The 27,853-nt window shown below is 39.2% G+C and overlaps 3 protein-coding genes across 4 annotated transcripts; 1 reads left to right on the top strand and 2 right to left on the bottom strand.

The window, feature by feature from the left end:
• Positions 1–2,433: 2,433 nt before the first annotated feature.
• mpp1 (MAGUK p55 scaffold protein 1) lies at positions 2,434–12,270 on the bottom strand. The gene is made up of 12 exons (XM_044222231.1): positions 11,877–12,270; positions 7,562–7,690; positions 7,389–7,467; positions 6,887–6,972; positions 6,715–6,783; positions 4,853–5,049; positions 4,585–4,688; positions 4,417–4,497; positions 4,053–4,133; positions 3,748–3,950; positions 3,320–3,394; positions 2,434–3,223 (listed from the first exon to the last, which is right to left on the bottom strand). The coding sequence occupies exons 1-12, from the start codon at positions 11,997–11,999 to the stop codon at positions 3,047–3,049; spliced, it is 1,404 nt and encodes a 467-aa protein (XP_044078166.1). The 5' UTR covers positions 12,000–12,270; the 3' UTR covers positions 2,434–3,046.
• Positions 12,271–16,244: 3,974 nt separating this feature from the next.
• On the top strand, positions 16,245–22,578 carry tmlhe (trimethyllysine hydroxylase, epsilon). The gene is made up of 7 exons (XM_044222708.1): positions 16,245–16,931; positions 17,015–17,191; positions 19,820–20,099; positions 20,271–20,390; positions 20,638–20,874; positions 21,354–21,492; positions 21,708–22,578. Exons 1-7 carry the CDS (start codon positions 16,778–16,780, stop codon positions 21,864–21,866), a joined length of 1,266 nt encoding a protein of 421 aa, XP_044078643.1. The 5' UTR covers positions 16,245–16,777; the 3' UTR covers positions 21,867–22,578.
• Positions 22,294–27,245, bottom strand: LOC122888353 (V-set and immunoglobulin domain-containing protein 1-like). Of its 2 annotated transcripts, XM_044222710.1 has the most exons (7): positions 27,085–27,245; positions 26,772–26,932; positions 25,658–25,865; positions 23,574–23,729; positions 23,377–23,493; positions 23,130–23,274; positions 22,294–23,042 (listed from the first exon to the last, which is right to left on the bottom strand). In XM_044222710.1, exons 1-7 carry the CDS (start codon positions 27,194–27,196, stop codon positions 22,946–22,948), a joined length of 996 nt encoding a protein of 331 aa, XP_044078645.1. In that variant the 5' UTR covers positions 27,197–27,245; the 3' UTR covers positions 22,294–22,945. The 2 variants fall into 2 exon arrangements, with proteins under 2 accessions (XP_044078645.1, XP_044078646.1); XM_044222711.1 differs by lacking the exon at positions 23,130–23,274.
• Between the last annotated feature and the right edge of the window lie 608 nt (positions 27,246–27,853).

The following is a 27,853-nucleotide window of genomic DNA, read 5'->3' as shown; positions in this document are numbered from 1 at the left end:
CAACTTGGAAATTTGAAAAAAGTAAATAATGAAGCAAGTTAAACAGAATAAAGTAGAAAAATAAACAACACAATAGTAAAACAAAATAAACAGGTTAAACAGATAAAGACATTTGTTTGAGAATTGTGTTGTTGGACAGGGGACTCACGGGCTGTTCAGACCTTTTTTATGTCTATGAAATAACACGGTTTTCAACAAGAACCTCATGTCAGCAGTGGAACAGTGGTTGAATGTAGGATCATTGAAGGAATCTTTGCTACACTGGCAATTGGGTAACATGACTGAATGTAAGTAAAGACTAAATGTATATTTGACTTGTTTCAATTATGATCAGTTGAGAAACACACAAAAGGCTTTTTTATGATCTTAGTCAAACTCAAACCAATTATACATGTGGATATGCCTGTCATTTTTTTTAAATTATTATTTATACGATGGAGTAAGTTGGATACAATCACAGATTGGGCCTTTAAAGAAGCAGCACTGAATTGCAAAAATGTTTATCTGTTGTCAGAAACAGATAAACAGAAGCATTTAGTGGCATTTACTGTGGCCAAAGATTAAGTAACAAGACATTTTCTGAAGGGAGGCAGCAACATTACATGTTGCATACTTTCCTTGATAGATAAGTAACATTACTGTCAAAACTGAACAGAAATGTTTGAAGACAGGTGATATTTTCACCACATATCTCTGTTTCTCTCCAACTTCTATTTGGCAATTAATATCATCCTCAACTGCTGTTTGTTTTATCCATGTTCACCTTATTTAATCCTCCATTTTTGGATAGAATATATAACCCATGTAATTACATATCTTCACTGCAACTGCAGTTATTTACTACACATGTTGTAGGGTGAATCATTTTGCCACAGAACTGACAAATTGTCAACTGAACACCGTATGTACAGGCTATGTATATATTTTGTGGTTTCATAAAGGATGTAGTAGGTTCAATCTTGTAGTCCGTAGGGTGATGTTAACTTGGTGTATATTCTCAGAGCCCACATGGAGGTGCCATACGACAGCTTTGTTTCATTCCTAACATCCCTACAAAGTAGGTGCAGAGGTAGCTGACCCCCTCATGGTTGTGACCTCAATGATATTTTGGAGAATGTACAACTGGCATGTCACACACATTTTAGGTGTCCACAACTTAGGGTGCACTAGTCAGTTATCACCCCTGAGTTTGTCTTGTCTTCAGTTGCTGTCTGCAGAACCCTAACCCTGTACACTCGAACCCTGTTGGAGTATACTGGCGCCTTTAGAAGACATAAAGAGTGAATGCAGCAGGCCGGTGTTTCTGGAGAAGAAAACTGGAATCACAAAAGCTTTTTAAGTTTTGTGACATATTTTGTATTTACATACACATGGTGATGTTTCATGCAAAGTACACACTTTTCTATTGTATTTCTGGCATCCTTAAACTCATTACTTTTTTATTCATTTTGCAAAATGTGGACATTGTGTGGACATAAAAGGTTTATACAAATAAAACTAAAATTTGTAGGTTATTTTGATATTTTCCCCAATTATATAGTTTTCCTTATCATCCCTTGTTTATGAGCTTGACAAAAAAGAAATGCTAATACAAATCAGATTTAGGGATTTGGGAAGAATTATCACAATGTGTTACTGCATGCCTTGTTATTGCAGTTCTGTTTGCAGCCAGTCCAAAAATATATAGTTGCCCTATGATGTTTTCACTTGCATTACTCCATGTGCCATGTTGAATTTTGCTACTCATTCAACTTATTCCCTTATGTCGATGTATTCCATTCAAAATGCATATTAAATATAGCAAATTTCTACTAATTAAATGATTTCAGATTTAAGTATTAACACAACACAAAACAAAATTTTGCATGATATATTTTCATTTCATTAAGTCTACAATTACGACAATGCTACCAGGAAACTGTGCAGAGCTGTTCTGGATAGAAGCTGTGAACAAATTCATTGTCATGTATAACCTGTAACCATTTCTCCCACACTGGATGAGGGAAGAATTGTAATGTGTGGGAGATAGAGGTACACTACCAGCTCAGACACACAAGTCTTGATGTATAATTGATCAAAGTATTCAGCCATGGCTACTTCTTCTAAAAAAATAAAAAAAAGAGGCAGACATGACCCCCCCTGCTCCCACAATTGTTCTGCTCCATATTCCAGTCTAAAATGTTAATAGAGATATGAAGTATGGAATATTCTGCTCAGACATGATGAACCAACATAAAATAAAGTGTAGTCTGAACAAACTGACAAAATGTTACCCAAAACTATAAAAGTGTTTAAATATCACCCTTTATATTTCAGTTATGTCTCCTGGATTTGCTCATCATTGACATTGCCATGTGTTTTCCTGCCTTCTGTGGATGTAGTGGATCTAGGGCTCTGGAGAACAGGTTTCCACATGAAACACAGTCAAAAAAGTGGTTGCAACAGAGCTGGGAAATTTATTTTTTGTTTAAAAGTGCCTTTACGGTACCCCATGAGGTATACAATTTTTGAGATGTGAGGTTGTCAATGACTGACTAAAAGGTGCTAGAAGACATTATCGTTGTATGGAGTTACACATACTGTATGAACAAACAGTTTCAGAATCTCAATTTCATGGCACAATCTAATGAGAAAAGAAAAAAATGACAATGAATCCAGAAACGATGTTTTACATGGTAAAATCCTGTCATTTAAAAGTGAGGATTTCATTCACAGTTGTGGTCCTAGTTTGCATTTGCTCACGTTCCAACAATCACAAAGGTGTGCGGCACCAAAACTATCCCTTAGCCCCTCAAAAGCCTGAAGCACAAATGTCTAAACAAGCAAATATAACATCCCTGGTGAGGTTCTTGACTTTCTAAAATAAACCTTTCTACATATTGCTTATTTTTTGGATGCATTTGTGCAAAAAATGTGTGACAAATTAACATTAATTACATTAAAAACCCACACACACCTGGGACATCACTAACTTGTTACGTGTAAGGAGTGATATTGCACTGCTTTTCAACAAACAAAAAGGTATTATACTGGTGCCAGACATCTGTCAGTATACCCATGATACAGGCACCCACTGTGGGGTGGAGGTGGCAAGCTCCATGGCCTCCTCCACACCTTTCACACTTTCATCCACGTCGTTGTTGACAAGAACCACATCGAAGAAGTGTCTATATGTGGTTGAAATGGCGTCTGACTCTTTCTGGATCATCTGCAGGTTTTCCGTCTAGGAGACAAGACACAGGAGATTAGCAGATAGTTGTTGGCTGACGGAGTTTGGTGTTTCAAAGTACTCGAGTGTATTCAAATAAAAATTTAGCACCTGGGTAGCTGTGTTGGTCGGAGCGATGAACACCACGAGAGGTGCAAAGTCAGCAGTCCGCAAGACTTTCAAGGTCTGCATTAAAATGTAAAAAAACAAAAGTGGATTGATGGATTGTTAATGGATTGATTAACAGCATTTACAAACATTTACCAGGCCACCTTCACCTATGGTGCACCTTTGATTCTAAAGGGATACTTGTTTTTGGGGTGAAGTATTAAACAGGATAGTTCGTTTTGGGGGGAATTTTAATGTTTTTTTTCCTAATTCTAATAAGACACACAGATACCTTTGTTATCTCTCTGCATGCAGTCTGTACTATACAGTATATCAATGGGAGCAGTAGCTGTTAAAATAATTGTACAATGTTTCTCAATCACAACTATTCCTTTCATGTTATGTCTCCAGAACAACCTGTGAATGCTAACCTGTGGTTCCACATCCAGCACGGCGATTTTGCCTTGCTCGTGGATCTTCTGGATGGTCTCAATTTTGGTACCGAACATATTTCCCTGGAAGCTGCCGTACTCCAGTAGCTCATTTCCAGAGATGCACTTGGTCATGGCTTCATTGGAGATGAAATAATATTCCTGTCCATTCTCCTCATCCTTACGTTGGGGTCTGGTGGTGTCTGTATAGACGGTTAAAGACTTAACCAAAAGACAATTTCAGCAAACTTAGCTGTTCGCTTGAAAGAAGACAAAAAAAACCCAAAGTCTGTGGGTCTACTTACGTGGGGCAGGGTAGGAAAATTTCTCAGGGTATTTGGTCAAAAGTGCATTTTTGATATGGCTCCTTCCTACGCCGGGTGCACCTAAAAAGAGCAGACATTTTAATCAAACATTAACACTCATGTCTGAATCTTTAGTTGCAGAGATATACCTTTAATTAAACTACTTTAAATTGCTTGAGGTCATATTAGAGTTCTGTACATTTGATTGGAAGATTTGTAACAACTACTCTAAAATACATGCTTTGAGATATATTGTGAGAAGAGAGCTCCAGCAGTCATTTTTTCGAGAACGTGTGGATCGCTATGGATGATCAGAAATGTCTTATTACATCCTTTAAGAATGTAACTGAGCTAGGACGCTTACCAATAAGCACCAGTGTTTTCCTTTTAAAAGCAGGGAGCCGAACAACCTCCTCATAAGAAATCACATCCAGCTGGTCAAAAACTGCAAAAGAAGGGATTTTGTGTTAGACAAACCCACACTACAGTACAACTGAGAAAACGTCCAGGAAACATCCAGTGGTACACTCACTAGAGCTGTGTTTAGCCAAGTACTTGTCTTTGCACTTCTTTTTCTTTCCAAACGGGCTGCAGGACTGACTGCCCTCTCTGGCCTTGCTTTTACTTGCCACCCTCCTGCAGTGCGGAAAGCGATTCAGGTTAAGCTGGGAACATTTTTGCTCCGCTCTGTGGTCTGTGCTGATGTGGCACATGACATTATGGCAATCTTTGGCATGTCATTGTAAGTGTGGCTTCATACTGCGGGATTCTTCATCAGTTAGTATGACAGAGCTGTTTACCATTCTTGGAGCTCTGGGGAGGGTATCAGTCCAGCGAAGTCAGCAACACTGCTCTCCACTCTGCCTTGCCACCAGTTCGGATCCCGCTTGTTGATGATCTGAATGATGTCACCGGTCTGAAACTTCAGACCTGCCTCTTTGCATGGAATGAGGTCATCCTTGGCGGGGTCATAGTCAAACTGGGCCCTCATGTACATCTGTAGATTAAGAGCACACGTGGTGTATTCACCTTTTGGGGGGGGAAAAGAGCTCATAAACACTTAAAGTATGTACTGTATTTGGTGTGCCTGGACATTACTGATAACCTGTAGACCTTACCAATGTGTTCAATAATCTCCCATCACCTAGGTCAGCTGTGAAAACAAAGTCTCTGATACCCGTGTATTATGGACAGTCATTATTTACACTGTGGGTTTTAAGTGAGCTCATACAAAGCTTGAAATAGAATATTCAACATTTTGTTTTTCTTACATGTTTAAACCATAAAGAAGCGGTACAACTAGAGTATATGTTCAAAATCTCAACCTCAGCTCTACCGTGATTGCGATGAGAGCTTATTAACATCTATGAATCAGCAAATGTCTTACTTTAAAGACCTACAGAACCTGTACATACGTCTAAACAGCATTCTCAAGAATAAATATTCATATTGGGACGTTCTAACACATGTTTGGATTCTGCAAAGGTTACTTGGGAAATTCACCCTTAAAGAGAATTTACAAGTTCATGATATGATCTCAGACAGCTCAATTCATACTGTGAAAATGAACAATTTTCTCCTAGGTCTAAGCATGAGGTCTAACTTATTAAATCATCCATTCACTTCCTGCAGCTGATACAGGAAACATATAGGAGAGTAAACTGAAGCTACATTTCAAACCAAAACTAACTTCAGTTAGTTCAGATCTCTGAGCAGCTGCAGAAAATACAGTTTGTTCATACTCCAGATTAGAATACTAACTCTTCCTGGGATTTGTAATTTTATATTTAAGAGAGATCAGTTCATGTACAAAGCTTGACTAAACTGTCAAAGACCACAGCAGGAACACATGGAAATTCTCCTCGGGGTAAATTACTACTATTGTTAGTAGAGTTCATGAACATTTGTGGTTTCCCCAAGTTACTCCAGTGGTAGTTGTACACAGACAAAATGAATACACCCATTGTGTACTAAGAGTGGGTATACTGGAGTGGTCTGGGTCACCAAAAATGAGGTTCTTTGAGCATTAAAGTATGAAAAGCGTATTAACTAAGCCTACATATTAATGGACTACAAGCTTTTAAGTAGACTGCCATCACTGACCACAGCAAATGCGGTGGTCATTAAATTTAAGATATTTTAAATTTATATCATATTATGCCATACACTATTGTTATATAATAAATCAATAGCAGTTGACAAGCCAGCAGGCATTTTTATGCCATAGGAGGCACATGAATGGCTGCTGGAGAACATGTGATGTGTTGTGGCCAGCAGATGGCAGAATGAAACACACTACCAAAGTGTTTCAAGTCAAACTAGCAAAACTAACGTGAGTGATGTTCTTTAAATTTAAACTCATTTTATAGTCACCTGGGTTGTTCATTGACTAACAGAAGATTCACCTAATAAAGAACAAAATCATTTTAAAAAGTAAGTTGTAGAGGGAAAAACTGAAAGAAATGCAATCAAACCTAGATTATACCGTTAACCTAGACGTTACCATTGGATCTGAATGTAAAGCTCATTTTCTTGGTTTACCCATGCAAATTTAAAAGGAGTTTGGAGCGAACAAATATGAAACACAAAATCCACTCAGAACAAAAGTAATAGGCACCACAAGGCCAAAGCTAAGTGCTTATCCTTCTAGTCATGTTATTACCTCACAGGCTCTGGATCGACCGTGCAGGTTGGGAATGATCTTCATTGTGACTACTCCATTGGTTTCTTTCTGTATGTAAAGATGACACAGTTTTACTCATATTTAGTTGTGAAATAATGGCATAAAGATTTGCATTGACTTTAGTGTCAAAAGTTAGAAGGTATCAAATTACCAGGATCTTTTGTAGCTGATCTACAGTTTGGTTTGTCACACTTTTTCCATTGATTTCTGCTATTTCATCCCCTTCATGTAAGGACCCTGGAGAGAAGAAGAAACCAGGAGAAGTGTAGTAATTCTAAACATGCCCTTCTGTGTTCCAGCTCAGTTTCTGTATCGCGGTTATTATAGTCCTAATATGTGCTAGCAGCTACTGAAGTAATATTTATTCTCCTGAAAGATAAGCTAAAGACAAGCTACAGACCTTAAAAACAAGAAATGCGATGCATCAACCATGAACTCTGTATCAAAATGGCCATTGCAGTAGAAGTAGTGGCAGACCGGTCAGGACATGAGGTAGACCTCCTTCAGTACACACAGATGCTAATGCTAAGACATATTTGACTGTGACAGAGACAAACTATTGACCTTTTGGGTAGGTTAGAAAACTTTCTTTCTAACACACACCAGGTCAGCACACTCCCCACTAACACTCAGATCAATGTGTGATTAATTACCTTGTCTGTGGATCATGCCGCCGTGTAATATTCTGGCCACAGTGCACCTTTGTTTGTCGTTCAGCTTCAGAGTGACCCCCTACAGACAAAGACCACAGTCAATGAGGAGGAATCAGCAACACAAATGTGTGTGTGTGTGTGTGTGTGTGTGTGTGTAGAGGCAGATAGTATACCATTGGCTCTGAAGGATTCTTTTCAAATGCTACTTCTTTCATCCCGGCCTGTTCTGTGCCGTTCATGTGTCCAGCACTACCATTGGTGTAAACCTCGGCCCCCTTATTCTCATAGGTTTGCATAGCTGCCTGTTTAAAAAAAAAAGAAGAAGAAATAACATTTACTGTTTTATCTCATACAAAATGTAATCAACTTTGCTCAAAATGAAGTTTAAACCTTCCTTTATGCAAATAATTTAACCCACTGCTCTACAGATTTACAGTCAGTTCACCTGGACAGATCAGATCATCATCACTCTGGTATTTCCAATAACTGAGGTGAAAGCTTTTTGCTAATGTGTGCCAACAGCTACGTTTCATTTGCAGTTTCAACATATGTTCAAGGTTGAAAATTAACCCAGTTTTATAACGCCTCATTAACCACGTCCAGTGATCTGGTCCACCAGGTTCATGTGGTCATGGATACCACCAGTCTCATCAGGTGATCATCATCAAAGAATAGCATTAATGTAAGGAAGCTAGTTCTTCTTGGACAAAGTAGAGTGTTTGAAAATGTCCATGCTACTTCCATAGTGTCAACACACTCCAGGTCCCCGTCAGAGAAGAGATCCACATATTTTTATACTTCTATGAGAAAGAGCTCCTCTGACAAATAAAGAGAATGCTATTATTGAGGAATCGCATTAAATGTATTAGGTACAAGATAAGCTACCCTATAATGATTCCTGGGGAGTAAACTGGCATTCTGTGGATATTACTCATGTATATCATAGAACGATGAATGTACACTATCAAAAGGTTTATAAATTGGTCACTAAACTGACATCAGAGACACAATTACCTGCATCAGCACAAACTTCCTGCATGAAAATGACACATCAGCACTGCTACAGCAAAAAAAGTATATTATCTATCTCCCAACATCAGCACTACAATAAACCAATAAATATCATCATCGCCCTTCCCCTACTCGCCTATAACCTCAGCCCTAAAAGACTGTGCAGAGCTGCAGTTTGGTGTGTAACACAGGCAGGAATTTCTACTGTATGTTTCATTTGTCTTAATTAAAAATATGTCTTCTTGGTAAGATTTGTATCTTTAATGTGTGTGTCTGCGTTGACATATTTTGACTTGTGACTCCTCTGGAAAACAGATCATTTAGTAAACTGTGCTCAGTAAGATGATTTCAAAATATTGGTGGTGGTCTAGAGAGGCAAAATTAAATAAATAATAATAATAATAATATAATTTTCCTATTTCTGTTCCTCGACTTAAAGACTGTGAGTCAAGAGAGTCAGTCAGAAAGTCAGTTGTTTTTCTGTGCAACATGATAGTTATTTATCAGCCTTGTGCTGTTATATGTCAGGACTGTACAGTACCAGGAGAAAGTATTTGGATAGTGTCCCGTGGTGAACAGATGAAATTACATCCTCTGAGGAAAGGAATCTGCACAGCGATTTTGCTACAGATAAAACCACCACATACATATTTATCCTGAAACACCACACACTGATTTCCAAAGCTGTCTTACTTGCTATTACTACTCCAAAACATTTCCTTCTGGAGCTGCTCCAAAGACAACAGGAAATTAATTTTGTGAATCCACATGTTTGTGATGTTATGACTGCTGTAAATGAACTTGATGAAAGTGCATAAAAGTACCAGAAATTGTACCAGCTGGAAGATCGTATAATGACATTTATTGTTTCTCCCAATTTAGAGAAACAATTTTGTGGGCCCATAATAGGCAGGAATAACTGTTAAAGGGACAGTTCACCCCAAAATCAAAAATACACATTTTTCCTCTTACCTGTAGTGCTATTTATCCATCTAGATTGTTTTGTGTTGTTGAAGATAATCCACAGATTACAAATCTGTGGATTATCTTCAGTAACCGGGTCATGATTTCTGGAAAGAGACATTGCTGTTGAGTTTTTCAAATGTATTTTTGGCGCTTTGAGCACCACAAGCCGAGTGCCATATAGTCCCTTTAAACCTCTATTCACAAATACTGGGTAGTTGTCCTCAAGGTGTGGAGCAGGAGACGTTATTTACAAAGTGTTGACCCTCAGGACTGAGCAGGAAGGAAACTGACAAAGGTTCAATCTAAAAGGTCAACCACTGTGATAATCTGCTTTAGCACAAAACAACTGAAGCTATCTGAGGAATAGACAGGTTTCTCACATACAGCAGGTAACAGAGGGAGTATGTCTTACCACTAAATGCTAAAATATTTGTGTGATTAGATTTGGATTAGCACTAAAAGCCATTTTTAATTGAATGTGTCTCATCATGATTTTGACAATGAGCCCCATCAGCTTTTATCACTCACACTATCAGAGTGCAAAGAGATAAACACATTATTGAAAAGGTATTAATCTGGTTTGTCACAGTGTGTTCCAGTTACTGTTAACAGTCAACACATGTTACTGTACTGGGGTCAGGAAGCCCTCTCAGAAACTTGAATGCCAGTTTTGGGTGTGGAGAAGAAACAGGATAAACAAGCAGCCGGGTGGAAGGCAAAATGCATTCAGGAAAGAGCAGAGTGCTTCCTTTTTCTGGACATTTGCTCATCTTATCTTAAGGTGGGTTTGGCTTTATCTGAACTAGATCAAACAGAGTGTGATAGGTGCATTTCAGAAAGCCAATCTCTGGATAAGATAATACAGATCTACACCTATTGCTCTACCTGCTTTCCTCCATATAGTACCACGATCTAATATGATATGATTACATTATAATACAACCTGTCTTATCTGCTCTTCCTCTTGAGATGATTTGCCTTTTAATCAAGAAATATTAATTAGCAATCAATGCCACCTGTAGGATCAGGGTGATGTCTTGAAGGAACACAGTAGGAGATATATATTTGACCAATATGGGACTCTGTCTTTTAAAAAGAAACAAACAGTGTGGGCAATGGACCTATCAGACGAACTCAAACCTTAAATAACAACAACCTCACTGTCTGTGTAGGGCTAGTGCACAGTAAATGTGAAGTATTTGAACGAGTCTCCAGAGGAGCATAACTCAGTGTAAGGCAAAACAACAACAACACTGAGCCGGAACTTGTACAGAGCAGAACAGGCCTACTCACTTTACTCATTTTTCACTACCAAACTCAAGATAAAGAATCCATTAGAGACAGTAAATCAGCCAGATGTCATGTTAAATATGCACTCATATACCACAATATGACCAACATTACACACAGCAGTCTGCACTGTGCGATAATGGACCATGTGACCTCACTTTAAGACACTGATTTCACAAATCAGCACTGAGCAGAAGAACACATTGGCAAGATTGTAGCTCAAGGCTACGGAACTGCAAACTGCTGATGTCAGGAAAGGAGTTTCCTCCCTTCCCCATTTCCCTCAGTAGCTCAGTGCTGACTTTTCAAATTCAGATTAGAAGTTTAGCACAAACTGTTCCCTCGGTATTACTGGCTGCCAAACTGAGGCCTAGAGGTCATCAATGATTTAAGTTGCAACTGTTTTAAGTACTTTGTGGTCATAGATGCAAGGTGCTGCCAAGGTTAAAGGCAAAGTCAGTGTTTTCACAATGTAATCCGGCCTCTACTTAAAACCAAGCTGTACCAGCCTGGTACATTGTGATGTAGTAAACAACCTGCCTGGCCTCAGCTGACTGTTCACACTAATTCCTCAGCAGCAGCCCAGCAATAGCTTTAGGCAACATTACACAAAAGTGGACTAACATTAACTTTATTTCCCGTCTATTGATCTTCTTCTATATTGCATAACATTGTCCCAGAAAATAGGCCTACTGATGTTACTTTAAGATGACTTTACTGCCACAGTTAATCATGTTTATTATGGGATTCTTTCAATACCATTTGTATGACTCTATACCACTGGCTTACAGGCTTACTGTCTTGTGATCACAATTCCTAGAAACATTGACCGTATGACATGTGATACAGCCTTGTTTCCTCAATTTTTCAGATGATTTCCATATGTAGTTTTGGGGGGAATGCAGAAGTGAAATTGCTAATGCAATGTCTACTGGGTCCCAACTAAAAGCCTGACTGAGCAATGCAGTTGTCACTAACACAGACCTGCTGATTTGAGAAGAAAGGTCTACATGTAGGCTACATTATAGTTCTTTGTTTAAGAGATCAGCACATTCAGTTGCTGTAAGTTGTATTACGAAAACATGACTGGGCCTATTTTTAGAGATCTAGTCGGAACAAACAACGGTCATGTGTCCCATCTCTGCTTCCCGGAAGCAAACAATCACCCAAATCTGGAGGGCAAAGAAAAATAAATGAAAAAAGGTAAAAACGACACCCTACCTTGTCAGACTTTGGTTTGTTTTGAAGGAGCTGCTCCAGGTACAGATCGGAGAGGGCTGTCCGGACGCTGTTAACAGGCTCCAGTATGACAGCAGGTTCGTTTTTATTGGATTTTAACGTCATCTTTTCCCTGTTAGCTAGGAAGAAAAAAAAAAAAACCCTGTGAACCCGATGTGCCCCCGCTCAAAGTCCGCAAGAGGCTGGCTAGAAAATGCTACGAGAGAGGAAACTGCTGATAAGGAGCCCTGACGATGTGATAAATCACTCTCTGAGATAAAAGTCCAAGGTTTAGATCAGCAGCAGGTGAGGTGCCTAAGATATCTGCTGCAGGGACACCGCTGACAAAGCAAGTAAACATGTAACTGACTGCTGCTCAGAGGGGCAGGCTTATGCTGCCTTCAGGTGCTCCTTGAAAGCTCCCAAATCCCAGCACTCAAGTCGTTTATATGACCCTTCCAATGAACTGTTTCTACACGGATGTTAAAGCACAGTAGATCATGTAACAGAGATGTTTTTTTTTTTCTTTTACAGTGATTGTTTCTTATAATTAACTCTACATACATACTACATATGAAGAGTTCATTTGCAGTTTGATTGATGTTCCCAGAAGTGCACAAAAAAACATGATTTAAGAAAATAAATAAAAACAGAGATATCTGTTTTTTTTGCAAATGAACCCTTCAACTAGCTACTATAATACTGTGTTTATATTATAGCCTAGCATATGCTCTTTAGTGCAGGTCTATTCACGTATGTGTCTTACATGCCTATTTAATACTTTCTATCAACCAATAAAGTAACTAGAAGGGCACTCGGAGAGCACAATCCTCTGCCAAGGCCAACAGTCCAGTCCTCTATGATATGCAAATCTGCAAGCACAACCACTAACAGGGACGTAGGACCGGGGGGTAAAAAGGAGGACTGAGTATACAGAGCCCTAATGTGAGGAAGGCCCACAAAGATTACTTTGAATAGCCGTGGATGCGGGGAGGGGCCCATAGAGAATTCCTATGTACAGGGTCCAGCATTCTGTGCTATACGCCCCTGTAGTCGTGGGGTATGGGGGTCCTCCCCCAAGAAAGTCTGATGTTATGTGATTAAAAACTATGCATTTTCATATAATTTCTTACAGTTATCATAAAAATATGTATTTAGAAAAACACAGGTTGTAGTTTTTCACATTACATTAGCAAGAAAAAAAGTGAAACAAATATGCTTACTGATGAAGTAAGTGCGATGTCCTGAAGTTATCCTTCACATTTTTGTGAGTGAACGAACTGTGTGCCATAAAAAATAATAATCATAAAATAACATTGGTTAAACGAGGCTTATAGTGAAGGGATTTGGACTGCGATTTGCCTCCCAAAGTCAGGGTGAATCCACTGTATCCAACCAGCTGTAGGGGTGGGTATCGATAGGATTGTATCTTTATCTTATCGGCCAGTTTTTTTTTTCTTTTTTCTTTTTTTTTCACATTACTAAAGAATTGGGGGGGGGTTACAATCATTTAAAAAAAGAATAAATTCAGAACAGGATTAGCATTTATTTATATTTTAAATATAGGCCTAACTAAATATTGTTTCTAGAGCAGAAACAGTAAAGTTTAAAACAGCAAAGTCTAACACTCAATAATACTTCACTGGAAACAAATCTAAAATGTCAGTAAAATGAATAGCCTAATATCCCTGACATCAAAATAATGTGTGAAGTTTAGAAAGAATGAAGACATCGGTCAGGATCAGTCCTTCATCCATGCTTGTTTGTATTTGTGTATTTATGTTTATTTTATGTATGCATGGATGCTGTTAACTTAGTCTAATTTATATGTCACTGTTTGGTTGCTTTGCTCTGTTTTAGTCTCTTTGTTTTACTTTTACCTCTGTTATTTCACGTTTTCTCTTTTTATTTTTATTGTAGCCTATCTGTAGCATAATCTCCACAATCTGCTCCAACTAACTAAACTTTTCACTTAATCTCATTTTCATAGAAGTGTAAGAGCCAACAAGGAATAATGGAAACATACAATAGGCCTATAATTATAGATAAGAATTGCGGAACAATTATACATCACCTGTGTCGTTAATCAAAAGCGCTACCCTGATATATAGCCTACAACAGACATGTAGCCTAATTCTCATTTTAAGCAGTTCGTGGACACTCAACGGAAACATTAGAAATTCCCGGCAGTCATTGAATGCAGCATTACCGCAGCGTTCTCAGCAGGGCTGCACTAGCAGACTATGAGGAAGCAAAATAACGGAGTCCTACTGACGGTGATCCCGGCAGCTGACTAAAGATGTCCGTTATGAAACGCGCCAGGCTGCAGTATGACAGTCTGGGTGCTGATTTAAAAACAGTACTACATCATTTATTAATACATCGGGCAGACAAGTTCCAAACAGTGTTGCAACATGCACGGGTGTGTTTTTATAAGATTAATTACTGTACGTACAACAGCGTAGTCAACAGGAGGGGTCGTATTCCAGAGGCTGCAGAAGCCAGCGCTCCTTGGACTAATGTGGTTTTCCGCAAATGAATACAAGTCCCCATAATATTAGCCCTGAGGCCCATAACATATAGTATATTCCTTGCAGGCTACTAATGTAGATGCAGCATTAAACATCATGCACACACTTTATTTTGTCAACAAGGCCTGAGTGTTAGTTTATGGATACATATTGAAATATACAAATCTGGTTAAATCTGGTCCCTAATGGTTCAAGTCCCTTCTCCTGTAGGCTATACCCCCGATTAAAAATGCATTTACACACCCTGCACTTCAGGCTCCTGAAACAACACAGCAGAGTGGTTTTCAAATGAATTATTAATTGACATGTTTAGTACAGAGAAGGCCTAATCATCCATTACCAGAGAAGAGGGAATACATATGATTTATGTGTGGTATATCCAAATGGGGATTCTTTACTTTGGCTGTATGTAGCCTACAAATCACTCCTGTGTCTGTGTAACCTCCTTTTTATACAGATGACAACTTCATCACAAATCAGACTCAGAGTGGTGAAAATAATGACTTGCTCCTCCCTTGTTGTTACACTTAATAACACAACTGTTTGGATGCCCTATCATGTTTTATGTGATGTATGTTCTTCTATTAAACTTCCAGATTTTTTTTTTTTTTTTTTTGAAACCCCAGTGTGCAGTGGGGCCCAGGCTGTGCTGTACAGACAGCTGAGCCCCACTGCTCTTCAGTGGGAAGCGCACCAAGACAGGCTGGTAATTAGGGAAGAAGGAAATAGAGGTCCCTGATAAGCAGCCAATTTCCAGAAGGGACTCCAGAGGGAGCCAGCATGCAGTTTGTATCAGCCATCCACCACTGACATGGCCCAGTCTGTTAATGCCTGACTCCTCATGAAAAGGGTCAGTGCCGAATAGTGATGGGAATTACGGCTCTTTGGAGGGAGCCGGGGCTTATGGCTCCTTTCCGAGAGCCGTTCATCATTCTTTTTTCTTTTCTTTTTTTTAGGGCTTGGGATTAGGTCTACTAGGTTTATCTGCGAAATAATTACTAGGATAATGATAGGGTAAGATTTGGATCAGACTCAAACTTAGACATCTCATCAATATAATAGGTTTAGCAGCACTAAATTACTCGCATTGCCAGACCTAATGTCGATGATCTGCGTTGTAAACATTACACAAGGTGACGCCATATCCCCCTGCTCTGTCAGTGAATTTATTTCTTTGAATCTACCCTCTGTACGAAATGTGTTATGTAAATAAAGTTGCCTTGCCTTGAATTCAATTCATGCAACACTTAATATTAGAAAACCTTTTAACTCCGCCCAGCTGATGCGACACCAGCGTGGGATAGTGGACCCACTATCGCGCTGTGAGTCGCAGACAGTTTGTGACTGGAGTGGTAACGTTACCGGTACACTGTTCACGCAAGGGGGGTGGATTTAGGGCAGGCGGTGAAATGTGAAATGTGGCAAAACGATAAAAAGAACGTCTCTCACCGAGTACGTTTGTACCAAAGAGCCGTTCGCGAACGTAACATCACTAGTGCCGAAAATCTTGTTCCAGGAACACATCTCTTAACAGTGGAAACAAAAGCAGAACTCCTGGCAGCTACCAGTGAAGGCCATTCAGTTTGCATAGTAGAAAAGGTCTTTCATGCTGTCAGAGGAGCAGCACACACTACTTGGGTGTATGGGCGATACCGCGGCTCCAACTCCGATCTTTCCAGGCAGACTCTGATCTTTTGACTTCATTTTTGTACAGTGGGAGGAAGTGAAGACGCGTCCATATTTATATGCAGTCTGTGATAGAGACCATAACCGTTTTTTGTACCGGGCCGTAAACGTGTTTATTTCTGCTTTAAAGTTGGGCATCCTCACATGTATATCGACAAAAACGGTACACTATAACTTTCATAGAGGAAGGATTTATTGCAGTGCTGTTGTATTAGACTGCATTAGTTTAAGCTAGGTGTGCCTAATAGGCAACTGAATGTATGTTCGCAAAGTGTCAGTGACGTTACAATCAGATAAAGCACATCCATAGACTGTACAACAAAAATCCAATGTGTTCTATTCATCCGGGTATTGATGTAAATGGAACTGCGCATGTGCCAAAATGCTCCACCGCTTACACAGCATTTCATTGCGTGTTACGGGTGTCTGGTTAATCTTTACAACAGTAAACATGCTGTGTTTAATAACTAATCTTGTACTTTCTCGGAATACTGGGAAATTTCATGAGAATAAAGACTTACTTGTGTGAAAGTGGAGCGCTAAAGGAGAGAGGGGGGGGATTTATTTTCCTTCTGGTGGCGTGCACATCGGCGACTGCACAGTGCCGACTCGGCAAAGAAGGGGGTTATCAATTGAAGTTTTGGGTTTGTTCTATTTTGCTGATCAAAACTTGCGTTTACGCCCGGGATGTTGGGCACGTTATATAGGGAACTGCGAGCTGCGGCGAAACAGGCTCAGCTGCTGTCTGCTGTCAGACACGCACAGCCATGGAGTCACAAGATGCAGATCCGTGCGTGTGCTGCGCTTCCAGCAACTTTACAGTTACTTGAAGACTGTCTTGGTGAGTTGAGTTACATTTACACTCAATGTATACGTATCTATGAGGCAAAACTCACTATTAACCCCTGCGTATGAAATCACCAGTGCTCGACTATGACGGGACGCCGATGCATTTTAATTACGTGTGGCTGCGGGATCACTGCCGCTCCGCCTCTTCATACAACTCCACGACTAACCAGAGAAACCTGGACACTGGGAGTATAGACCTCACTATCCGTCCTGACAATACAAGTTTGCAAGATGGCCATCTCGTCCTCACATGTAAGTCAATTTTTTTATGTAGCCTACAGTTCTACCAAACTGAGGTGGTCTGTCAGGCGGAGCGCGCCAAAGTGTTTTTAAAGCCTTGTCAAGTCATATGCCACTGACTGCACCTCAGAATAGATCATTCAAAATAAATGCAATGTAATGACACTGGCTGAATTACCAAATGGGCAAATTGGGCAACTGCTGAAGGGCCCCACACCCCCAGGGGTCCCAGAGACCCGGGGTTCACTGCATGTAACTTGGTGGTAATTTGATTAATTGCAAATTCACAAAAATAGTACAATATAAAATAAGGCGGGTCCTGCAGTATTGCATAATCTTGTGGTCTTGTGTCAGACCTGGGGCCAGGTAGTACTCCACTGTAGCGGCCTGTGGGTATACAGTGAAACTGCAATTAATCTGGCCATGCATTTACAACACTTAAACAATGAATTGAAAATTGTTCTGCATGTTACTACTACATTGCTCCATTGCAGCTTTGACAGGAGTTGACTGGGACATCACAGGACGTTATGATTGGCTGGTACAAAGAACCTTAAAGTTTCAGGCTGAAATGCAGTTTCTGAGAAAAAAGCATAATGTTTTCAGTGCTTAATAACAAAAGTCAGAACCTCAGTGGGATACAGTCAAATGTAATATATTTGAATAGAGGTTGTAAGCGTGCTTATCTATTCAAATATATCCCAACTTGTTACATCAATAATAGCACTTGTTATAAAATGTCTTACAATCCATCACTCTTTTAGAAATCATTGCATCACAAAAATTAAAGCATTTTCGTTGAGCAGGCAAAAGTTTTGAGAACATACACACCAAGAAAACTAATCCATAAAAGATGAAATGAGGCAGTAACAACATGTAACCTGAGCTCAATCATTTACTTTTAGTGAACTAATAAATTGCATCTAGCAATATTCAGTTAAATATAACACATAAGAAAGAGAATATAGCTGTGAATAAGTCCTCACACATGACGTTCTCTCCACAGGCAAAGGTGAAATGGACTTTTCCCTCTGTGATGATGGTGTTTTCTTGTGTAAATATTCACTCTGTTGTTAGGTAGTCCTTAGGGTGTAGTCAGGACAGTTTCAGTGGTATGCCATAAAAAAGACATTCACACTTAAAAGGTGCATTATGTAACCTGGATTTAGATATCAACCTCTAGAGACCAGTGAAGCTGTGTCCCTGAGAGGGCCCAGCAGGCCGAGTGGAACTAGTTTAACTGGCACCAAACCCCAACTAGCTGGAGCCATCCCTTATTCTATCGCCAGTAGCAGCCTGCTCCTGCACACAAAGGGGAAAAAGCCATGTGGGATTTAGTTACCTCCTTTTGGAGTAAGAGGAAATATAAAGGGCAGGAAGATAATTATAGTGCTGAAACATTCAGTTTTTAAAATGGAGAGCACACTATATACAGGGAGATACCATCACTATGAGCTTTTAAACCATAGCAGTGCAGTCAGAGTCTGGCAGCTCGGAGACGCCCATGCTTTCTCTGCGTGGGCGTCTGTCTGGCTTACGCTACTCAGGGTTGTCCTTAAGACTGACTGATGCCTCCCTGTGGGCTGCTGGGCTCCGGCTTTTTTTGGATGCTGGACTGTTACAGTGCTTTTACGTATGCACAAGAGTGGCACTGAACCTTACATAAACTGACACACGGGGGCCCGTCAGCCCCAAGACAGTTGATGATGCACGTACTCCCCGTGGGCATACTGGCACTTGTGCCTGTCCCTGCTAGTGGTGCATATTCAAGGTCAGCTGAGTCTGGGTAAATTTGCAAATTTACCCAGACAAATTTGAGCAAATTTGAGCTGCGGGCCCCTATTGACCCCCAGTTGCCCTCGCTCTCTTTGCATGTATCCTGGTGACGTACAGAGCACACGGCAAGCATCAAATCAACCACTGCTCCTTGAATATTCTGCTCCAGGTTTGCTGTGTTTGTTTTTGGCAGTTTAATTAAACATACATTTCTTTAGGCATATGTAAAAAGTAAGCATAGAAATAGAAATGATAAAGGTAGGCTTTGACACAGAGCCCCTGGAGAGGACAGGGCTTATGGATAAGAGATTCAATTGAAGATAAAATGTATGAGATGCCTTAATCAAATTACTTAAAGTACCCCTCCACTTAAAAATGTGTTTTTCATTCTTGTTCATAGATCCAGAATTTCTCAGATAGATGTGCTTCCAGCCCCTTTTCAGAGTTTAAAAAAAATACTTTTTATGTGGGATAACCATGTTAAACAAAACATTAATAATAGCAGAGTATTTTTACATACTTTAAAACATGTCTGGAGGGGAACTTTAAAAAACGAATTGCCAAATAGTGTTTGGTGCTCCGGAGCAGTTGTCCACTTTGTCCAGCTGGTAATCCAGCTTTGCTTGTTAACCTTGCTAATCATCATTTTAGATGTGTGTTGCTAACATTGAACAATAAATGTACAAATAAAGTTAGCATTTTTTTTCAATAATAGTTCATTCACACAGTGTGATCTTCCCAAATATGCTTTAACCTTTCCTAAATAATTGATTAATACAAGTCAACATCAGGTCATGCATAGTATTTAATGCAACATTCCATTAATTGTACCTAATAATAATGTTTTCCATTTCTGTATCCCAGGGCCTGGTGGTCATGTGTCAAAGTACAGCCTGAGCTGGCTAGCTGAGAACAGCTATGAAGGAAAGAAGCAGAGCTCTGTCCAGCCACACATCCTTTGGAATTCAGACATCTATAAAAATGCAAACATACCTTCTGCAAAATGGGACACATTTATGAGCTGTGATGATGAAGTAAAGAGGTTTCTTCAAAACTATCTTCTGTATGGGATCGCTTTTGTAGATGATGTCCCAGCTACAGTTGAGGCCACAGAGGCAGTTACCCAGAAGGTCAGTCTTATCAGGTACTAAGTGTTTTTTTTTTGGCCTATGCTACAGTGAAACTCTCCTAAAGATGACATTCTCATGCAACTCTTCTGGATTAGCGATTTGCATTCACTGGCAATGCAGAAGATGTTCGGCCTTGTCCACTTATTCCTAATTCACTTGTATTTTGTGTGTTGCTGATCCACAAGGGAGACTACATATGGAAGAATGTGGTGTTTTACTTCAGATTTTTCCAGAGGAGACACTGCCTACAGCCAGCTGGCCTTGGACTGTCACACTGACACCTCATACTTTCATGAACCATGTGGGTAGGTGCAGGAGAAATGGATATGGGATTTCAAAACAGCCCCAATACTGCAGAAGTGAAAGGATAATCCACAGACGTCAGTGTCAACAGTTTTCATCATACTGAGAAGTTTTCAATTTGGTACATCTTAAATGAAATCCAAGAAAATATGCATTTTTTGGAGTGTAGCAAACTATGCAGTAGCTTTAAAAAAACAATATGTTGATTTTATCACACGTTCTAACTTGATATGCTGATTGTTGTTGCAGAATCCAGGTTTTCCACTGCCTCAAGCATGAGGGAACTGGGGGAAGGACACTACTTGTGGATGGGTTCTACGCTGCTGAAAAAGTACGGCAGCAGTCTCCTGAAAACTTTGAGCTGCTTGCCCGTGTGCCCATCAGGCACGAGTACATTGAAAACACAGACAACCACCAAAACCACATGATAGGCATCGGCCCTGTGCTCAGCGTCTATCCCTGGAACAATGAAATATACCAGATCCGGTACGTCAGCGCTTTAATTTGATGTAATTTTACTCATATTTGTGCAGCAGTGAATTATCAGACACTGTATTCACATGTTCAGTGTTTCTCTTAAAATTCCATCTAATTAGCTTCACTCTAAAGACTTTTTTTTTTACATTTTGCACTATTTTCATCCAGTGCATTATTTCTCTTATGCATCATTTTATACACATTTGTAACAACTGTAATTCACCATGTCATACTGTATTTATTCTTTAAATTCCGTGGCTTGGTACACCGTCAAACTACACAACATATGTTGGATTTTAATATAGAGGTTAAAGAATTCTACCTTTGAGCTTTATACTTGCTATTTACGTCTCAGTAGTTAGAATAGTTCATTTCTTGCTATTTTTATAGTGTTTTTTTAAAGGAATATTCTGTAGTTTTAAAGGTATAGTGAAATGTTTTAAACTTCAAACCATCAACAAGATTGTTGTATCTTTTTTTCCCAACAGATACAACAACTATGACCGATCAGTGATAAATACAGTCCCCCATGACCTCGTTCAGCGATGGTATGTGGCGCATCGAGAGCTGACAACAGAACTAAGGCGACCAGAGAACGAGCTGTGGGTGAAACTGAATCCAGGGAAAGTAAGACAACTGCACTTCTTAAAGAGGGTGCCACTAAATCTTTGCATTCAGAAATGCCCACGCAAGAAATATTGTTTTTTATAAATGCTTCTCCAAATGTCAGTTTCAATCAATCAATTTACAGCTTTAGGAGAATTGAAAAGTAAACAGAAAGATACAAATGTAAGTGTATTTCAGTGTAATCTAAGGATTTTACTCTCTCTTGTCTTCATGAGGTGATTTTCATAGACAACTGGCGTGTCATGCATGGGAGGGAGTCTTTCACCGGCCTGAGGCAGCTCTGTGGATGCTATCTGACCAGAGACGACGTCCTCAGCACTGCACGCTGCTTTGGTCTGCAGAAAGCTGCGTCCAGAGTCCAAGAGTTCAATTGACACTAGAATTATTGTATTTTACAGTAGTGAGGTGTGTGCATACGATAAGTGTGTGTGTAGTAAGTTGCACCTCTCAGTCTACATACAAACTTATTTTAACATGATGATTTTTAGAATCACTGTCAAACACCTATCTACAGATAAGATGTCGTCATTAGATAAGAATGTGTTTGCTGACATGCTTACTTATATACAAATTCATTCATTGATCGTTCAATTGGCGGACTAAAAATTAACTTCAAATACTGAAGCCAGTGTGCAAAGGAACAAATGTTTGCAACAAAACTTTGTTTAGATTTATATGGAAGTAGTTTTGGAAATGCCACATTTAATTTACATATTTGCACAATGTAAGTTTGCTGCCACCTAGATGAAACTTGATATTGTCAATTATGGTCACACTGGAAGAGCTACATGACTCAGTGACTCAGAAAACACTATTTTATTTAATCAGGATCTTTGAACGTTATTACATAAAAAAGTCATACTTCATCCACAGCTGCTTGATAGTTTGTATTACCAAAGATCAACTAAAAATCGATCTGGAAGCCCATTGTTATATCCATTAACTGGTAAAGGATCCAGTTTTCTATAGTAGTTGTAATACTTAAGATATTTTATCATTTAAAAGATTAAATTTGAATGTATGCTTTTATCATTAGGTTTTAAAACACATTAATGTCTTATATTAAAAAAAAAGGAATGGAATGAGCTTGTTGCTTATCTCACTGATCATTTGCATGATGCAGACTCTGGTCAATACAACATAGTTTGAATGCCATACTAACTATGAGAAGTAATAGTTGAGGTAAAACAAAAGCCCGACAAACATTGTGTCTACATTCAAGCAAATTTCAAGTTAAAAAAATGGCACATGAAAAAAGCTGTTAAAGATTCAATTAATGGTAAGCATAGTACCTTTCTAGATTCAGAAAACCTGTAACAGAATGCAACTTCAAACCTGAACATGAGCTCCATCATATTGATTATATTTAATGACGTATGTTAGAGACTGAACATCATGGATCCTGTTATTCAGAATAGTGACGTTGCTCCTGTTGATTTCAACAGGCCTTTTTTTAGGCTTGTGGCTCATCTCCCTCAGCATGGAGGTTGCTGGCTGCGGTTGCCACGGGAACGCTATCTGAGGCTTCTTGGGCCTGAGGAGGGCTCCTCCTAGTGGACACAGAGAGAGAGTTGATGTTGCACACTTAAATTAGAAATGACATGATGAAATGCAACGTTAAGAACCTAAAGTCTCACTTCATCTCGTTGGCCTCGGATACTTTGACCGCTTTGTATTTGTGTTTCTTCACAGTGTGAGCGATGAACCACACGACCAGGACGATTAGGACACACCCGAGCAACGCGCCGATCACTGCACCAGCAATCACTCCATCTCCCACTTCTACACAAACATTGGTTTTTATATACGTGAATGAAGGCGTTTTAGTGTTTTTGTTGGTGTACATTTTTGTACATATTCTCAAAAACAAAAATATAAACATACCGTGATTCAGCTCTATAGTGCAAGTTGAAAATCCCACCACATTTGTAGCGTTGCACTGGTACTCCCCAAACTCAAACTGGGATATGTTTCTGATTTCCAGGATTCCAGTTTTGGTCACTGAGGAAACAAGTGCACACATGTTTAGAAAAGGATGAATGTTAACAAGTATATCACAAACACACACATATAGTACTCACTTCTTCCCAGTACAGGCCTCCTTGTCTTAGTCTGATCCAGTCTGATCCAGGTGTACGTCGGGGTCGGGCTCCCACGCTCACTGTGACAGGTCAGAGTGACCAGGTGACCCGATTCCACGTCACCGTGGACGGAGCAATATGGAGCAGAGGGCCTCTCTGTCAGACCACAAGGAGGATGCATGAGTTTATTAGGTGACTTTATATTTAGTCCACTAAATCTACTTGGCATTATTATGAAGCCCATGTTGAATCAGTAGAGATCATTAATATTATTCATACCATTTCAGCCAGAGCTTTGGACTGAATTGATCAGCTTTCATGAGAGGTTTGGTAATAGAACTTGTGGAGCACTAAGTCTGATACAAGTTAAATTTACATGTCAAACACCATACTGTACTCAAATGAATCAAATTTCAAAATACTAGTGGTCATCATCTTGATATGTGTTCGGTTTTTGACACCAATTACAATATGTGATGAGACTTATGTATTACAAGTCCTCAGATAGCTTTCATTCAAAACCCTCCATAAGTAAAAGTACAACAACATTATCACCAAAACGTACGTATAGTGTCTAGCCTTTGCTGTCTATTAGTCATCACGAAACAGGAAGTGTGTTGGGAGTGGCCTCAGAACTCACAACTTCAGTTGAGACTCAATCCTTACTGTACATTCCGTGGTGCCTGCCTACTAATCAGTAGGGTTTTCAGTATATTGATTGGACAATTCTGCTAAAACATCTTTAAAGTGACATAACATATATTTTTTATATCTACTGTGTTTTTACAATAGGGGTAAAGCTTACACACTTATTGGTAATATATGACAGACTGCTCACTCCCTTTAAAATATCACCATAATTCTATGAAACAGTAAGCGATGATGAAAATCATCTTTGATCCCACGATAATCAGCATGAGAACAGCCATACATATTCATACAGCTTAAGTATGCATCACATTCAGTATGTAGAAACTGTCCTGCAAACATTTCATAAAGGCCGAGGTTAAGAAATACAAGCAAGTTGTTAGCATGCACCAGATGCTGATACATATTCTGTATGCAGTACAGGGATGCAGTCACAGTCCTACTCTAATTTCCAACACTGACAATGAGGAGACTGCTGCAGTAACCATGGAAACTACTGAGGATACTGAGGCTTGCAAGGTTCTCCCTGGTAACTCAGTGAATGAGAGGATTCAAACTGAATGTATTTCCCTAATCACACTCTTCAGGGACACTATTTTAATAGATTTGTTAATGTAACAAATATAATAGATACAGTAATCTCAGATGTGGAACTGAACTATTTCATTGAAATCAAAGTACCCTTGCTTTAGTTAAATTTTAACTACAGCAATTCACACTCGGATTTTATGTTAAAAAAAATGAGGAAGCAGAATAGTAACTATGGGATCAAAATTTAAAAATAAAACTTGAGACCAGAAACTTAAAAGAGACTGATTGTGTGCTTCGGCTCTCCCTTTTCAGGTAGCCACACCCTTACAAGCAGGGGAATAATGGCTGAAGCACCAGCACGAGGTTCAGATAAGGTTTTTTTTCTTTTCTCTGTCTTAGTAGCTGTTTGAAACAGCACCAGCAGCTCATACTGACAGACTACACCCAGGTCCAGGTGTGAATGCTAGTTAGAAAGCAGAACATCAGAGCACCCTGCTGACACAAAAATGATCAGCTACTCCTGTTTTCTCTCATAATGAAAATGTTCAGCCAATACTGCTAATGGGTGTGGTCCAGGTAGTATGAAATCCCCTACACACCCAGTGTACACTCTCACAGTATTTTTGATTATTTTGCCTGATTAGAACTCTTCTCAGTACTGTATGGATGTGTAATAATATATTATTATTATATACTTTCTTACTCTTGCTCAATTAGTTATTTTGTTGACTACTTTTACTTGTACTCGACCAATGGGTGAATAAGCTCACAGCAGTCTGGCTTTTCAGTTTTACAATATTTAAAGCTCCTTACCCGTGAACTTTTCCCTAATGTTGTGTGTTTAACTTTACATCCAAGAGGGTAAAAACACCCCTTTTACATCCGCTGGAGTTAACCGAACTTACCAAGAACATTCACAATGATATTGGCCTGTGACTGTCCGTCCACATCAGGAAAGTTGTGAACCTCACAGGTGTAGACTCCGGCATCTGATGGTTGCATGTCGCTTATTACTACTGAGGCGTTGTTGGTCGTGCCGGGAGAAGAGGGAGGCTGAAGCCTGCCCTCATAAGATCTTGTAATGACATCCTTTCCTGATTGATAGTAATACACCTGAAAGCAAATGGCAACAAGTTAGATTATCTGACACAAAAAAAGACACTACTAATGTTTCTGTATACTGTTACGTTATTTCATAGTAGTATAAATCGATAGTGATTCAAAGTTGGGTAATTAAAGTACCATTGTTACAATTTATAGATATGATATGACATGTAAAATAAAAACAAACAAACTACAAGTTTGGGCCTAAATGAATGACTTCTTCTTCTCATCTTATTCAAAAAGTAACTTGATAAATTAAACATTAGTTGTCCTGTTAAATTGATTTAAAACTCTGATAATAATCATACTCATTAATACCTGCAATTTAGAATGTATTTTTTATTAAATCTACTTTTATCTGATTTCTCAATCACAGGCTTTGTTGTCTCAGTGAGGTGTGTCTGCTAACAGTTAGGCGCCATACTGAAAAAAGGAGCTAACCTGTGTGCGTGAGCGCACGTTCAAGCTTTGTAATGAAGTTGACTTTTCTATGAGTAATTTAAAATACAAGCAATTGAAACTTTGAATATCTTCCAAAATGTCGAGTTCTTTCATTAGATTCAACCAAAACTTCTGCATTTCATTAATTAAGTTAAGGCAGTGATTTTGTCCTTCATTTGCAAACTTGAAAGGAACACAAAATAACTGCTGCCTTTACAATATCACTCAAAGCCTTGTGCATTCACTAAACAAACACTGTGAGCTACTGGACTTAAACCAAATGTAGAAGGAAAAGGGTTGCTTTTCTGCTCAATAAATTTAACTTTTTACCAATGAAGGAAGTCACTAAACCTGATGTTACAATAACATTCTTCCATCTCAGTTGATAATACTATACAGTTTAAGCGCATTTGAGCACATCAAAACTGCCTCATTTGGTGCAAAGCTCTGATCTGAGCAGCTGTGTGTATCTACCTGCTGTGGCCTCATGGAGGACGGTGAAATAAAATCCCACTGGATGGTGAGGCCGTTGGTCTGCTCAGTGGTCACAAACATACATTGGAGTAGGACACTTCCACCCCTTGTAACATTGACATATTTCTGCGGAGTCGTGACTGTGATCAGTTCAACACATCCTAGAAAACAACAAGTTTATCAGGTTCAGGTAAGTTTAATCCAAAACCAAACATTCTTACATACTAAAAGCACTGTGTAATTCAAACCTACACATAAAGAAAAACTCCATAAAACACAGAATTACAAGAGAAGGAAGCAGAAATGTAGTTACCTATTATGCTTATAAGCACCAACAAGCGAAACATCTTCACAGAATGTTGGAGTACACTCGCAGAGTTTCTTAAGAACTGAACTTTCCGCAGTCTGAGCACTGACTCTTGCATGCTGCACCGGAAGAGAGGATAAAAACCTTACAGTATCATAGGCAAGGTTACACTATGCTTGGTAATGGACTTGTTGATACTGTGCATGTTGATAACACAATGTTTGCATATCCATGTTTGCCAGACTGGGTGTGTATACTCTGTTGTTCTTTAAAAAGCGTTTATTTAGCCGTTAATACATTTAAAAGGGGGTAGATGAAAATGAGAAATGATGGGAAAAAACTCAACTGTTCATATATATATATATATATATATATATATATATATATGAATAACTCTGAGGACATAGTGCAGCCTATTGTGTGTGTTTGAGGTTGTTGACTTTATATGGCAGGTTAGGACCACAGTCTGTTATGACACTGATGGTTAATTCATTTTTCAGTACTTTGGCAGTAGTTTCACTACAGCTCATCACTCCATCCTCCTTGTCTTGTAAGTCATTCTGGGTCAGGGCTTCTGGCAAAGGAATTAATGTAATTTAATCTCCACCTGGCCTTTATCGCTCGCCTCAAGGAAGTGTAAGCCAAAGCACTGCAACATGCTGCTTATCATTGGGGAGTTCACTCCCTGGTGCTGCATACTTAATAAAGACAGTTTTACCTATGTCTTTTTCGCTCACACAGCGTAGAGCACAATGCTGGCGGAGAGAGACAGTGA

Source organism: Siniperca chuatsi, linkage group LG14 (genome assembly GCF_020085105.1).
Source record: "Siniperca chuatsi isolate FFG_IHB_CAS linkage group LG14, ASM2008510v1, whole genome shotgun sequence".
Classification (NCBI taxonomy): domain Eukaryota; kingdom Metazoa; phylum Chordata; class Actinopteri; order Centrarchiformes; family Sinipercidae; genus Siniperca; species Siniperca chuatsi.
The sequence above is the reverse complement of the archived record's forward strand: the minus strand, read 5'-3'. Positions and strand labels throughout refer to the sequence as shown.

Bases quoted from the DNA above. Each gene is read 5' to 3' on its own strand.
- tmlhe (XM_044222708.1), top strand. From the start codon at position 16,778: ATGTTGGGCACGTTATATAGGGAACTGCGAGCTGCGGCGAAACAGGCT. The intron at 17,192-19,819 runs GTAAGTCAATTT...TCTGTATCCCAG, and splicing joins TGGCCATCTCGTCCTCACAT to GGCCTGGTGGTCATGTGTCA. The intron at 20,391-20,637 runs GTAGGTGCAGGA...TTGTTGTTGCAG, and splicing joins TACTTTCATGAACCATGTGG to AATCCAGGTTTTCCACTGCC.
- mpp1 (XM_044222231.1), bottom strand. From the start codon at position 11,999: ATGACGTTAAAATCCAATAAAAACGAACCTGCTGTCATACTGGAGCCT. The intron at 7,691-11,876 runs GTAGGGTGTCGT...TTTTTTAAACAG, and splicing joins ACAAACCAAAGTCTGACAAG to GCAGCTATGCAAACCTATGA. The intron at 4,134-4,416 runs GTAAGCGTCCTA...TGCTCTTTTTAG, and splicing joins GAAAACACTGGTGCTTATTG to GTGCACCCGGCGTAGGAAGG.
- LOC122888353 (XM_044222710.1), bottom strand. From the start codon at position 27,196: ATGCAAGAGTCAGTGCTCAGACTGCGGAAAGTTCAGTTCTTAAGAAAC. The intron at 23,494-23,573 runs GTGAGTACTATA...TTGTTTCCTCAG, and splicing joins GAGGCCTGTACTGGGAAGAA to TGACCAAAACTGGAATCCTG. The intron at 23,043-23,129 runs GTGAGACTTTAG...TGTGTCCACTAG, and splicing joins TCCGAGGCCAACGAGATGAA to GAGGAGCCCTCCTCAGGCCC.